The sequence below is a fragment of the Schistocerca piceifrons genome, chromosome 1 (assembly GCF_021461385.2).
Source record: "Schistocerca piceifrons isolate TAMUIC-IGC-003096 chromosome 1, iqSchPice1.1, whole genome shotgun sequence".
NCBI classification, from domain to species: Eukaryota; Metazoa; Arthropoda; class Insecta; order Orthoptera; family Acrididae; genus Schistocerca; species Schistocerca piceifrons.
In genome coordinates, this window is record NC_060138.1 from 995,828,148 (window position 1) to 995,844,288 (window position 16,141).

Here is a 16,141-nt window from a genome sequence, read left to right on the forward strand (position 1 = left end):
ATTTATCCCAAGTTTAGACACCGTAGTTTTGCATTTCATACCTTAGTGTAACATCATCATATATTTCTACTGTGGATAAACAGATATAGTTACAATATGAAACAATGAAGAAGTAGAATGGAAAATGCTGTAGTATCGTTGATTCGGGGTGTGAACCATGATTCCAGAGCTCCTTTTCTCTACTGTGGCTCTTTATTAATGTTCTCTCAAGAATAATTTACCTAGATAGTAGTTGATATATTGTAGGAAGAGCGATCCTGTCGTCACATAAAATGGAATAGTTTGGCGTAACAGCTCACTGAGATGACGTTAACACTAGTAGCACAGGTCGCTGGCGAGTCAGTAGGCTACAGCAGGAACAAGACGCGAGATCTCGACCAGACAGTGGGTTGCAACGCCATGACTGATTTTGTACAGTTTGACTGATGCTCCACAGATATGTGGTTCACGTGTGGCTCTCCATGTCACATGCCACCACGTCAAGTATGTGCCGAGAGTGAAGCCAGAGATGAGTTCCGTAAATAGCAACGTTGACGATACGTGTCGTCATCGACAATCACAGACTAATAGACGCCAGACAATGCTCCAAATCACTCTCCAATTCAGTGCTGGATAGTAACAATAACAACAATGAAACCAACAGAAAGGGAACATCGTCACCACATAAAATCACCTCTTCGTTATTTGGTAAAACAACAACTACTGTAGGTGTGTTTCTCTGCTCACTGCGTATCAAAGGGCACAAAAAGATGCAGAAACATAAACTCGGGCGCTCGAAGCACGGAAAAATGTCGCCTGAGCTGTCACGCTACAAGTTGGTAGACGCAGGTAGTACTGTTCAGGTATTTAAATCGTTCATACAGTTGGTGGAGATACTGGTATGTGGTAGGTTGGGGTTAAAGTGAAACGTGGCCCCTGGTATATCTCTCACCAGCATGCAACACATTCTTTTTCCAATCTTGAGCGTCCGTTTGCCTGCATATTACAACCACAAGGAACCTACATTATCAGAAATCTATATTATCATTCCATCACTCTGAACTTATGACAAAACAGTTTGAAGGATGCTCCACAGGTATGAGATCCATTTGTGGCTCTGACTACAGAGCATATATGGGATGCTATCGAGTGATTTTTTAAAAATGTGATACCAGATCTATATCTACATATATACTCCGCTAGCCACCAAGCGCTGTGTGGCGGAGGGTACAATTCGCGCCCAAGTCATATTTCCTCCCCTCTGTTCCACTCGCGGATAGCGCGAGGGAAAAACGACTGTCTGAACGCCTCAGTACGAGCTCTAATTTCCCTTATCTTTGAATGGTGATCATTGCGCGATTTGAAAGTTGGTGATGATAATATATGCTCTACATCCTCGATGAAGATCGGATTTCGGAATTTGGTGAGCAGACCCTTCCGTTTAGCGCGCCGTCTATCTGCAAGTGTGTCCCACTTCAAACTTTCTATGAGATTTGCAACGCTCTCGCTCTGGCTAAATGTACCAGTCACGAATCTTGCCGCTCTTCTTTGGGGCTTCTCAATCTCTTGAACCAGACCCAACTGGTAAGGGTCCCATACAGACGAACAATATTCTAAGACTGGACGAACTAACGTATTGTAAGCAATTACCTTTGTTGAAGGACTGCATCGCTTCAGGAATCTACCAATAAACCGCAATCTAGAATTTGCCTTACCCGTTACTTGTGTAATTTGATCATTCCATTTGAGATTATTTCGAATAGTCACACCCAGATACTTGACAGATGTTACCGCTTCCAAAGACTGGGCATTTATTTTGTACCTGTACATTAATGGGGATTTTCGCCTTGTTATACGAAGTAGATTACACTTACTAATATTGAGAGATAACTGCCAGTCATTACACCACACATTTATTTTCTGCAAATCCTCACTGACTTGTTCACAACTTTCGTGTGGTACTACTTTCCTGTAGACTACAGCATCATCGGCAAACAGTCTAATGCCACTGTCAGTTCCATCAACCAGATCGGTTATGTAAATCGTAAAAATCAGCGGACCTATTACGCTGCCGTGGGGCACACCTGAAGTTACGCCTTTTTCTGTTGAAGTCACCCCGTTCAGGACGACATATTGCTCCCTGTCTGTTAGAAAACTTTCTATCCAACCGCATATGTCATCGGATAGACCGTAAGAGCGCACTTTTTGGAACAAGCGACAATGCGGAACTGAGTCGAAGGCCTTTCGAAAGTCGAGAAATATGGCATCAACCTGGGAGCCGGTATCTAGAGCCTATTGTATATCATGCACAAAAAGGGCCAGATGTGTCTCGCATGACCGCTGTTTCCTAAAACCATGCTGGTTTCTGCAGATGAGCTTCTCAGAGTCTAGAAAGGTCATTATGTCTGAACACAAAATGTGTTCCACGATTCTACAACAAATCGATGTCAGTGAAATTGTCCGGTAATTATGTGCATCCGATTTTCTACCCTTTTTATAGATTGCTATGACCAGGGCCTTCTTCCAATCCCATAGAACTTTCCGCTGTTCCAATGATCTCTGATAGATGATGGATAAGAATGGTGCTATATTTGTAGCACAGTCAATATATAATCTTACGGGGATACCGTCTGGGCCAGATGCCTTCCTGGCGTCTAAGGATCTTAACTGTTTTACAATCCCAGCTACACTGAACACTATGTCAGCCATCCTTGCGTTTGTTCGATAATTGAAACGGGGAATTGTGCTGCAGTCCTCTACCGTAAACGAGTTTTTGAAGGCTAGGTTTAGAATTTCGGCCTTCTGTTTATCATCATCAGTTACATTACCCGTACTGTCAGCAAGAGAAGGTATTGAATTATTTGTAGCGTTCATAGATTTTACATACGACCAAAATTTTTTGGGGTTATTTTTAGAATCTGCACATAAAATATTGCTTTCAAATTCGTTGAAAGAATCTCTCATTGTCCTTCTGACAGCTGCTTTCATTTCGCATAATTTCTGTTTGTCAGTCGGGCAGTGGCTCTGCAAAATTCTCTGCTGTCTCAGCAACTTCCTAATATGTTTGCTAGGCACATACTTCTCTAGCACATGGTGGACAATACCTTTAAATTCCAACCAAAGATGCTTAATATCTTTGTGTCCCGCGGTTCCGGCCGATGTGGCCGAGCGGTTCTAGGCGCTACAGTCTGGAACCGCGCGACCGCTACGGTCGCAGATTCGAATCCTGCCACGGGCATGGATGTGCGTGATGTCCTTAGGTTAGTTAGGTTTAAGTAGTTCTACGTTCTAGGGGACTGATGACCTCAGAAGTTAAGTCCCATAGTGCTCAGAGCCATTTGAACCATTTTTTTTTTTTTGTCCCACGGTGAATGCTTGGAGCTGACTATGAAGATATTCATTAATGACACTTTTATTTACTTTCCCAAACAAAACAAAAGCTCTACGCTGTTGCATTATGGACAGGGTTGATCTGTCATTGATCACACTGGCTTCCCAACACTTTCAATGTCTCGTAAAGTCCATGCCAAGATATGAATTTACCATCAAGCTTCCGATGTAGTGAACAGTATATGCAGGTTGTCAGTTGGTAGCCTTCCTTACAATGTGCACCACGCAGCCTCAGGAGTACATCCTGTCTGTGGCGACAGTGGAGCGATGATTTACCATCTGCCTCCATAAGCTTTTAGTGAAATGTTTGTAAACAGGTACTGGCCCCCAGTTGACGCTTCCTCACAGTGTCCACAGCCAGCTGTCAATGTATATACTGTAGTGTCGCTGGAATGATGGTTCACTGTCTACCTCAACAAGCCTATCAGATAGTGAAACGTGTGTAAACAGGCACTGGCTTCCAGCTGGATGGCTTCCTGACGGCGTTTGCCACCCAGATTTCAATGTATACACTGTCTGTAGCGACACTGGGGTCATGTTTCGCAGACTACCTGAACAAGCCTCGCAAATAGTAAAATGTGTGCACGCCGGTGTGGGCTGCCAAGTGGCTGACTTCCTGACGGTGTTATAACAACAACGAATCTGTACTATTGTACATATAAGTAATTCTTTTCATCTGATTTTATGATAAACTTGTGTAATTGATGTTCTGATTTCATTTCTTTTTGTTTCATGCCATTATGTGAAGAAAAGTCTATAAGTTTCAATGTGAATATTAATGTTTATGTCAAGTGTCAAGTAATAGTGTAATAGAATTGAAATGTAACAATGTTGAAACTGTTGTAAGATGTTTAAAATTGTAACTATGCGTCTGGTCCATACGTAGGCAATGTGTTAGGATATGTAGAATGCAAAACCTCGGGTGAATACCCGGTCTGGGCTAAGAAGGTGGATGGCGGTAAGAAGGTGGATGGCAGGCGAGCGCGGGAAAATGCACGCGGGCACTGCACGGCACAACGGGCACAGTAGTAGTTGGAGTTTTGCACTGGTTTGAGCAACACCTTCTGGAGCGAGGAGACTCTCCTGGAGAACATAGCTTCACTGAGCCTCGGGTATGCCGTTCCAGTGCCCACACAGCATGGCAAAATTCCATAGGCAGCGAATGGAAAAGTATTGCAACGCTAAGAAGAATTATAGTGCCGATACGTCAAGAGCCATAGCTGTGGTTGTTTGTGTGCTCTGTGCCTCGCCATCGTGCCGCCCGCCAACCGCCGCATCGATACAAGCAGGTTGAAACTTTTAGTATTGTATTCGGATGGATCTGGGAGTGAACTGTGTTTGCTTCGTGCAATAATAACCTAAATTTTACCAGAACTTTTCCATCATTTAATTATCCTCACAACTAACCAAGACAGGGTCCTCCCCAAACGTTGTACAGTCCGAGTGTCCCGAAATCAAAATTAAAAATTGTGTTAATAACAATTATTTGCAGATCTAGCTATATTAGAATGGTGTGTAAAGAAATGTTTTGTTAATGAACCAGTAAATCAATAGCGAAGGTCTAACTTTAGTATTGATATAGTAATGAAGTTTATTATTTCGAGACAGATTTAAAGGCATTTAAATGAGCAGTAAATAAGATGAAAAGAGTAGTAACTTATATACTGGAAATCTTGAACGAATAATGAATTCAGTAATCATTTTTTTAAATACAGGGATCATAACAGCATAACAGTTTCAGGGTCCCCCCCCCCCCCCCTAATTCACTTGAATTTTGAAGTATTCTAAATTGGTTTGACCAGCAAAAGTTAAAGTCAATATAAAAGTCAAAATTTATCAGTGTTTATCAAAATTGACATTTTGTGTGTGGCATGAAAGTACAATTTCTAGGTAAGCTATGTCCGATTTTAATCAGATTAATAGACAGTATAAAGTTTTGTAGTAAACATTATAGTGTAATGTTATGTATTCATGATTTTCCGTATCAGTACAAAATGTGAAACTATCAGTTCAATAGATTTTCTGGTTCTAAAATTCTACTATATTATGCAGTGTTACAGCTTGCTGTTTTTGCATGAATATATACCAACTTGTACAGGGAATAAAATCGGTTGATGCCTAATTAGGCTGGCGACCGTATTATTATCACATTGGTAGCATCTTCTGGGTTGCTTTTGATCCATCCTGACGTGTAATTGTATTTAGAACTTACTTGACGTGTCATTGTTATTACAGAGTGGATGTAAGTCTGATTTGCCACCATTCAGGTACACGCGGTCGATACCTATGCGAAAATCCTTTCTCATAAGGTGAATCCCGCTTACTTACCATAGCACAGGCTTTAACGAGTACTGTGTCAGGGAATACAGTGTTTTCTAGCCAGCTGTCAATGTATACATTGTCTGTAGTGACACTGAGGTCATGTTTCGCAGTCTACCTGAACAAGCCTCACAGGTAGTGAACTATTTGTGCACAGGTGCTGGCTGCCAGGTGGCGGGCTTTCTGATGGTGTTTTCTAGCCAGCTGTCAATGTACACGTTGTCTGTAGTGACACTGCGGTCACGTTCTGCAGGCTACCTGAACAAGCCTCACAGGTAGTGAACTATTTGTGCACAGGTGCTGGCTGCCAGGTGGCGGGCTTTCTGATGGTGTTTTCTAGCCAGCTGTCAATGTACACGTTGTCTGTAGTGACACTGCGGTCACGTTCTGCAGGCTACCTGAACAAGCCTCACAGGTAGTGAACTATTTGTGCACAGGTGCTGGCTGCCAGGTGGCGGGCTTCCTGACGGTGTTCGCCAGCCAGCTGTCGGTGTACACGCTATCCGTGGTGACGCTGGAGCGCTGGTTCGCCATCACGTACGCCATCTACCTCAACAAGCGGCTGTCGCTGCGCGCCGCGGCGCAAGTCATGGCTGGGGGCTGGCTGTACGCGCTCGGCGTCGCCACGCTGCCGCTGGTCGGCGTCAGCAACTACTCCAGCACCAGGTGAGTTGAGCTCCGCCTGACTCCTCAGACGACCTTCCTCACAGGGTACAGCAGTACAAAGAGTGGCAATCTGGCACTCCCGTCTGCCAGTCCCGTCGATGAAGAGGTATTAGACAGGGCACGAGCTCAGATTGAGGAAGGTTGGGGAAGGAACCTGATAATGTACCTCAGAAAAAAAGTCATCGAGGCATTTGACTTAAAAGTATAACCACTGCTCCAGCCTGCAACGATTGTGGGATTGAGTGGTTTGGACATCTCACTTACCTGCCTCTCAGACGGTGAAATGTGTGTAAATAGATACTGGTCCCAGGCGCTAGGAGATCCCCCTTGGCATATAAACAGTAGCAGAAAACTCGTTAAGAAACAGCGACTACAGCACAACAGGTGTAAAGCAAAGCATAAATTCAGAGATAATCAGATAATCTATCCATGCTTTCCAACCAGAAAGACAAAACCTGAGGCCTTACATAATTTCTGTAATAAAATATAATCCGTCAAGTTTCAGATATTTTTCCATGTATTAAAGTAGTCTATGGCATACAAATTAAAGCCTGCACTTTTGTTAATGGAGCAGAGGGCCAAATAGATAATGGCAAAACGAAAGCCATAACGCTGAATTATCTCTTCAACCGTTACTCCCGAAAATAAAATAAAGGAATACTGACACCATTATAATGCCCAGCCACTTCAAAGATTGATGCCATGATAATTCATACTAGTGGTTCTGAAGGACTTATCACAAAACTCCATATCCCAGAGGAGTACCTTACAGGTTCTAATTAAAATTTGTCAGTGAATTAGCTCCATTGTTGATCAAAATCTTCAGTAGATTCCTTGAGCAACGGTTGATCGCAATCTTCTGCACAGTCCTTCAGCAGAGAAATGTTCCTCATGATTCTCAGTCACCAATAAGAAACTCATTTTTCATATCATCGTATTACAAGTACCATTTTATTTGTTTTAAAGTACTTATTAACGGGATAATTTGTATAAAACGTTGTCACAGGTAATAACTGTGAGCACTGAGATAGCCCATTACCTCTGTCAGACGTACAAATTTGACTTTTCTAAAGGAATACACTTTCCGACACGATAAACATATTTATCATCGTCGCCTTGAATTGTGATTTACCTATTGCTACTGTGACGTAACGTGCTTACCATAACTGAATTTTGTTGAAAATTATGTACATGAAATTGTGAATACGAGATTGTATGACAAATTTATAATTAATAGTTCACATCTTTCGGTTCATTTTTAAAGTTGTTTTCTCTTCATTCCCACAACCACTCTCATCCCGACTACACTTATTCCAAACACTGTCATTATTTGAAACTATTAAAGTACGAAATATTCGCACGGGTCCCCTGATAATATTGAATCGCAGTTTACAGATCTTCGAATACCAAATTCAGTATCAGATTGACAACTACCAAGCAAAGTAGACAGTGGAATCGGCTATCTAATTACTTTTGCAACTCTGCTAAAATTTCCTGATACGTAGTAAATTATTCTGGAAGTAGATAGGACCATGGTACACGTTAATGACCTAATGAATAGTATTAATCACAAATTTCTTTTCCTGCTTCTCGTAACCAAACCTTTCTTTTCCCCTGATATCCCCTGTTTCCCGTTCTACTCATCATTAGGCGCCATATGGCGAATTTTAACTCTACGTCTTCCTATTAGGATCTTCTTGTCCTTTCTTCATGCCATTGCATAGTACCACCTCCCACACAAGTGCAGCTGAAAACCCTGGCTTTTGCAGATATGTTCCTATTACTGTTCACCCATGGTCAACACTGTGGATAGTGGTCAACTCCTGGTCTCCAGGGACTACAGTGGTGCATCAGCTCTCTCGTTTGTCAGTCAGCACATAGGTAGTTACTTGCTCCATCAATCATATTGAAGGGACTCTCTACGTGAAGGATCTGGTTGGGGATCGGTGCTCGTGGTGAAGAAGTTCATAAAAATGAGGTATCTATTAACATGGAAGGTGGGAAGACAGTATATGGATATTATATGGATATACGTGAAAGAAAAACCTTTTATGTTTAAATGAATTGAGTTGCCGATCTGCACATTTACTATAGCTGAATAAATATTAAATAAATAACTTGGCCATGTTTATCTGTTGAACAACGGACAGTAGTAGGACGTAAAATGGACGTTTACGAGGGAATACTTACGCATGTGCTCTGGTAAAAATATCTCGTTTATTCCAGAATAACTGAACAAACTAATAAGCTAAACAACTAATAAATTGGTGATGGTTGCTGTTCTTCATAACATTCTCGGGCGAGTTACAAAATTACATTTACAGCTGCATCTTGGGTACCCCAGAGCGACTTACAATTAATTATTAATTATGGAAGGCTCAGAGGAATCTTTCAATGGCGACATTGACGCACATGTACAGATATAATAAGATTCAGAACAAATACAAGAATGAAGAAAAACTTCACGTGTCTGGAAAATGGTCGTTCCCTTGGCTTGAGTGCACAAAGCAAGTGAACAAGAATTCATCGATAAGAATAAACTGTTAACAATCGCACCAGAGAAGAAATTCTGAAACTAATTTGGAATCTTTGCCCCGAGAATCAGTAACTGTGACACGAAACGATTCTCACAATCCGAGAACACGTGGTCGCCACAAACAAAGTTCTGCATAAAGTTAATGGTAAAATTAAGAATAGCTAAGCAAACTGGACAGGATACGTTACTGTGATACAATCTCTGGGAACTTAAGGCTCTCAGATCCGTGCTTAACGCGCTGAGACACGTCGAAACTAGATTGCGAACTGAAATAGAAATTAATTAATTTTCAGGAATGTACGTCTACATCTACACCTACGTGATTACGCTGCTGTTGACAATTAAGTGCCTGGCAAAGGATTCAATGAACCACCTTCAAGCTGTTTCTCTACCGTTCCACTCTCGAACGGCGCGCGGGAAAGACGAGCACTTAAGTTTTTCTGTTCGAGCTCTGATTTCTCATATTTTATCGTGATGATCATTTCTCCCTATGTAGGTGAGTGCCAACAGAATGTTTTCGCAATCGGAGGAGAAAACTGATGATTGAAATTTCATGAGAAGATCCCGTCGCAACGACAAACACCTTTGTTTTAAAGATTTTTCCAATTCACGTATCACGTCTGTGGCTCTATCTCCCCTATTTCGCGATAATACTAAACGAGCCGCCCTTCTTTGAACTTTTTCAATATCATCCGTCAGTCCTACCTGATACAGATCCCACACCGCACAGCAATACCCAGAATAGGGCGGACAAGTGTAGCGTAAGCAGTCTCTTTAGTAGATCTGTTGCACCTTCTAAGTGTTCTGCCATTGAATCTCAGTCTTTAGTTTGCTCTATCCACAACATTATCTATGTGATCGTTCCAACTTAGGTTATTTGTAACTGTAATCCCTAAGTATTTAGTTGAATTTAAAGCCTTCAGATTTGTGAAATCTGTCCATTTATACTATACTCGTGAGATCACCAACCAACTAAATTATACTGAGTTGAAAAGATACATCACGAGTCTACATGTTTGAACAGAGGTAGAGCAGAACAATGGCTTGCATGCGTGGCTAAGTGCAACTGGTTAAAATGTTCCTAAATTAACAATTCCGTATGCCGCACAACGAGCACTGAGCGATGAGAGCAAGACACTAATTTTGACTGGAGTTGAAACCTACAAAATTAAGATAATGAATTAACTACGACCTGAATCGAAACAAGGCCCCGGGAGTAGACAACATTCCATTAAAACTACTGACGGCCTTGGGAGAGCCAGGCCTGACAAAACTCTACCATCTGGTGAGCAAAATGTATGGGACAGGCGAAATACCCTCAGACTTCAAGAAGAGTATAATAATTCCAATCCCAAAGAAAGCAGGTGTTGACAGATGTGAAAATTACCGAACTGATCAGTTTAATAAATCACAGCTGCAAAATACTAACGCGAATTCTTTACAGACGAATGGAAAAACTGGTAGAAGCCGACCTCGGGGAAGATACTGACCCTACAATTTATCTTAGAAGAAAGATTAATGAAAGTCAAACCTACGTTTCTAGCATTTGTAGACTTAGAGAAAGCTTTTGACAATCTACATCTACATCTACATTGATACTCCGCAAGCCACCCAACGGTGTGTGGCGGAGGGCACTTTACGTGCCACTGTCATTACCTCCCTTTCCTGTTCCAGTCGCGTATGGTTCGCGGGAAGAACGACTGTCTGAAAGCCTCCGTGCGCGCTCTAATCTCTCTAATTTTACATTCGTGATCTCCTCGGGAAGTATAAGTAGGGGGAAGCAATATATTCGATACCTCATCCAGAAACGCACCCTCTCGAAACCTGGCGAGCAAGCTACACCGCGATGCAGAGCGCCTCTCTTGCAGAGTCTGCCACTTGAGTTTATTAAACATCTCCGTAACGCTATCACGGTTACCAAATAACCCAGTGACGAAACGCGCCGCTCTTCTTTGGATCTTCTCTATCTCCTCCGTCAACCCGACCTGGTACGGATCCACACTGATGAGCAATACTCAAGTATAGGTCGAACGAGTGTTTTGTAAGCCACCTCCTTTGTTGATGGACTACATTTTCTAAGCACTCTCCCAATGAATCTCAACCTGGTACCCGCCTTACCAACAATTAGTTTTATATGATCATTCCACTTCAAATCGTTCCGTACGCATACTCCCAGATATTTTACAGAAGTAACTGCTACCAGTGTTTGTTCCGCTATCACATAATCATACAATAAAGGATCCTTCTTTCTATGTATTCGCAATACATTACATTTGTCTATGTTAAGGGTCAGTTGCCACTCCCTGCACCAAGTGCCTATCCGCTGCAGATCTTCCTGTATTTCGCTACAATTTTCTAATGCAGCAACTTCTCTGTATACTACAGCATCATCCGCGAAAAGCCGCATGGAACTTCCGACACTATCTACTAAGTCATTTATATATATTGTGAAAAGCAATGGTCCCATAACACTCCCCTGTGGCACGCCAGAGGTTACTTTAACGTCTGTAGACGTCTCTCCATTGATAACAACATGCTGTGTTCTGTTTGCTAAAAACTCTTCAATCCAGCCACACAGCTGGTCTGATATTCCGTAGGCTCTTACTTTGTTTATCAGGCGACAGTGCGGAACTGTATCGAACGCCTTCCGGAAGTCAAGAAAAATAGCATCTACCTGGGAGCCTGTATCTAATATTTTCTGGGTCTCATGAACAAATAAGGCGAGTTGGGTCTCACACGATCGCTGTTTCCGGAATCCATGTTGATTCCTACATAGTAGATTCTGGGTTTCCAGAAATGACATGATACGCGAGCAAAAAACATGTTCTAAAATTCTACAAGAGATCGACGTAAGAGATATAGGTCTATAGTTTTGCGCATCTGCTCGACGACCCTTCTTGAAGACTGGGACTATCTGTGCTCTTTTCCAATCATTTGGAACCCTCCGTTCCTCTAGAGACTTGCGGTACACGGCTGTTAGAAGGGGGGCTAGTTCTTTCGCGTACTCTGTGTAGAATCGAATTGGTATCCCGTCAGGTCCGGTGGACTTTCCTCTATTGAGTGATTCCAGTTGCTTTTCTATTCCTTGGACACTTATTTCGATGTTGACTGGAATACTCTCTTTCAAATTCTGAAGGTGGCAGGGGTAAAATATAGGGAGCGAAAGGCTATTTACAATTTGTACAGAAACCAGATGGCAGTTATAAGAGTCGAGGGGCACGAAAGGGAAGCAGTGGTTGGGAAGGGAGTAAGACAGGGCGGTAGTCTCTCCCCAATGTTATTCAATTCGTATATTGAGCAAGCAGTAAAGGAAACAAAAGACAAATTCGGAGTAAGTATTAAAATCCATGGATAAGAAATAAAAACTTTAAGGTTCGCCTATGACATTGTAATTCTGTCAGAGACAGCAAAGGACTTGGAAGAGCAGTTGAACGGAATGGGCCGTGTCTTGAAAGGAGGATATAAGATGAACATCAACAAAAGCAAAACGAAGGTAATGGAATGTAGTCGAATTAACTCAGGTGATGCTGAGGGAATTAGATTGGGAAGTGAGACACTTAAAGTAGTAAATGAGTTTTGCTGTTTTGGGAGCAAAATAACTGATGATGGTCGAAGTAGTGAGGATATAAAATGTAGACTGGCAGTTGCAAGGAAATCGTTTCTGAAGAAGGGAAATTTATTGACATCGAGTATAGATTTAAGTGTCAGGAAGTCGTTTCTGAAAGTATTTGTATGGAGTTAGCCATGTATGGAAGTGAAACATGGACGATAAATAGTCTGGACAAGAATAGAACAGAAGCTTTCGAAATGTGGTGCTACAGAAGAATGCTGAAGATTAGATGGGTAGATCACATAACTAATGAGGAAGTATTGAATAGGATTGGGGAGAAGAGAAGTTTGTGGCACAACTTGACTAGAAGAAGGGATCGGTTGGTAGGACATGAGTTGAGGCATCAGGGGATCACAAATTTAGCATTGGAGGACAGCGTGGAGGGTAAAAATCGTAGAGGGAGACTAAGAGATGAATACACTAAGCAGATTCAGAAGGATGTTGGTTGGAGTAAGTACTGGGAGCTGAAGAAGCTTGCACAGGATAGAGTAGCATGGAGAGCTGCATCAAAGGAGTCTCAGGAGTGAAGACCACAACAACAACATGAATAAGCACACTCACACTTAGTCGGTGTCGCCAGTCCCTAGTCTCCCGGAGGCCCCCCATTCCTCCGAAAGTGCTCAGAGAGCTCCCTGTTCCGTGGTGCCATCCTACACAAGAGCTTTGTCCAAGACGAACAGAAACTGGTATGTGCTTTATAGGGTTGGCTATTCTGCTACAATAGCAGACTACTTTTACTCCCACCGATCTAGATACTGGAATTTATCTTGTGCACTCTCATTCATAGTTTTAGTCCATCAGGTGAGAAGAGGAAAGGATGTATATAATAACATAATGCACATAGATGTATTGAATATGCGAGTGGGGTTCCCATAACTAACAAAAAACTTAGTAAAATGTGAAGTGAAATAAAGATAATACTCCTCCTGGCCACTATAAACACACTCCGCTACTCAGTCTTTCTTCATGTAGTTTATAGTTTGCGCCCAACTAAAAAGGACTTGCAATACGGCGCCGAACTCCCCCGCATGGGGCCTCCCAGCCAACAATACCATACGATCATTTCATTGCGCCAAAAACTGGGGTGCTAGAGGTGGGCACATTAAGCTAAATTTTAAACAAAATGACGAAGATACTCATGTGGAGAGCGTTCAATATTCAAACATGTTTCATGTGTACAGGGTGATCAGAAACAGTCTGATAATCTTTTAAGGGTGTTGCAGAGTAGACTGTGTTGAGAAGAGGACAAAACTCGATACATTGCGCCGTTTACTAGTTAATCAGCATTGAAGTTAGCCAATCAAGCCATTGTGTCCTCAGATTCAAGATGCCTGCCGCAGACGATGACGCCAAACCTGTTCTTCATCTGGTTTCCTAAAACCGAAAGAGAATGCGATACAAAAATTGGACACGGGGCGTTAGTACAAATCGAACCTGAGCCGCAGGCTGAGCAGTCTCGTGCGCTATCATCTACTTTCTGAGAACAACTAACACTAATTGTACCTGGCGGGCAGCTTGAATCTACGCACGCAACTGAGTGATACGCTTACTACAAAGCTAATTAATTCTGAAACGGTGCAACGTATCGGATTTTTTTTTCTTAACATTATTTCTCAGCACAATCCGTCGTACAACTTTTTCAGAATGTTTGTGACTAGAAATACGAGGGTGAGTCAAATGGAAACCCTAAATTTGCAATAACAAATCGAAATTTCACGCCGTTATCCTGTAGGTTGGTAAGCGTGCTACAAACTGCGTGCAAATGACCTGTAGGTGGCAGCATAGTGCAGATGCACACATACCGTCGCAGTATCAGTATAAAGATGGCCGCCCCACTTGCGACTTGCACCAGGGAAGAACAGCGTTCTGTTATTCGGTTTTTGCGTAGTGAAGGTGTGAAACCTACTGAAATCCATCGACGAATGAAGGTTCAGTACGGTGATGCATGTTTGTCACAGGAGCAAGTCTACGAAAGGAGTAGGAAGTTCGCAAATGGTGTGACTTCAGTGGAAGATGCTTCTCGTCCAGGTCAGGCACAACGAGTTGTGACCACAGAACATTGCAGCAGTTGAAGCAATAGTGAAGGAAAACCGCCGAGTGACACTGAATGACATTGCAGCATGTTTACATATTAGTCATGGGTCAGCACACCGCATTGTGCATGATGTGCTCCAGTTTCACAAAGTGTCTGCAAGATGGGGGCCACAGCAGCTGACTCCTGAAATGAGAGAACGACGTGTTGATGCTTGTGAAGAACTTCTTCGGCCCTTTGAAAGAGAAGGTGATGGCTTCCTTGCAAGAACCGTTACTGGGGACTAAACCTGGGTTCACTTCCACCAATCGGAAACGAAGCGAGCGAGCTGTTTGGAGCACTCAAAGACGCAATGGGAGGAAAGACGTTCCGTTCTAATGAAAAGGTACGTCACGCGATGCATGAGTGGTTGCGCGGACTACCAACAGAATTATTTTTTTTTTTTAATAAAGGAATTTATGTACTTTAAAAGTGCTGGAGAACTTGCATTGAGCGTGGGCGAGATTGTATTGAAAAGTGATAGAGCTTTGTACCACTTCTGCACAATAAATAGTATTTAAAAAAATATTTAAGGTTTTCGTTTGACTCACCCTCCTACATATAGGCCGGCCGCGGTGGTCTCGCGGTTCTAGGCGCGCAGTCCGGAACCGTGCGACTGCTACGGTCGCAGGTTCGAATCCTGCCTCGGGCATGGATGTGTGTGATGTCCTTAGGTTAGTTAGGTTTAAGTAGTTCTAAGTTCTAGGGGACTGATGACCACAGCAGTTGAGTCCCATAGTGCTCAGAGCCAGAGCATTTTCTCGGCAGATAATTACAATTTCATTTTTGCAACGTGTAGCATCTGTCAGCCCAAATAAATCCTGTTCATCAAGTCTTTCATACGACACCAAGAGTCGGCAATATGCGTCGGGTGTTTCGCAGTTCAAACGAAATTATTTTTAAATCTGACTTTTACGTGCCCATTCAGTAGAGAGGTAACAGTAAAACACGAAGAATAATTAGTACTCCAGCAGGAACTGAGCAGCGCTATTGTGCATTGCGGAAGCAGTCAGCTCAAGCTAGGGCGGTGGTGCCGCTGATGGAGTGCTGGCTGTTCCTCTTGATTTACTGGCCGTGTTTATACATAAAGGTACACCGATTGTCGCACTAGACTAATTTGGTAGAATGCGCAAGTATAATTCTTCATCAAAAATCATTTTGTTCACAACAGGGAACAAATCCAAACCGTTGAGCTATCGGTAGGTTGCGCCGCGCTCTAGAAGAACTCTTTAGCCTTAGGAGGGCGTGGTTCGAGTGGAGTTCAGAGGGCGAGGGCAGTGACAGTGACACTGGGAAGGTGAAACAATTCGGTCGGGCTGAGGCGGCCGACTTGGAATCAGCCTGAGAGGCGTGTAGTGTGCCGGCAGTTGATGGTTACTACAAGATCTGCAGTTAACAGTCACCGGCTCTGAGCGTAGAAGCGATACCAGAAAGAAATACTCAGGCGGGTTTGTGGGTTGCGAACCATTATTACATCGGTTGCGGCCGGCTGCAAGCCTGTGGACGTTCGGGGCGCGTACCGAGGGAGGAGCGCATTTGCTTCAGCGACCGACCGGACCTGCAGGCGGAC

General features: G+C 42.9%; 1 protein-coding gene across 1 annotated transcript in view; it reads left to right on the forward strand.

Annotated features, from left to right (window-relative positions):
- LOC124777052 (thyrotropin receptor-like) overlaps window positions 1-16,141 on the forward strand; it is a 476,722-nt gene that overhangs the window by 342,830 nt on the left and 117,751 nt on the right. The window contains exon 12 of the mRNA XM_047252324.1: window positions 6,126-6,354. Coding sequence (XP_047108280.1) covers window positions 6,126-6,354 — 229 coding nt within the window. The remainder of the gene's footprint in view (window positions 1-6,125; window positions 6,355-16,141) is intronic.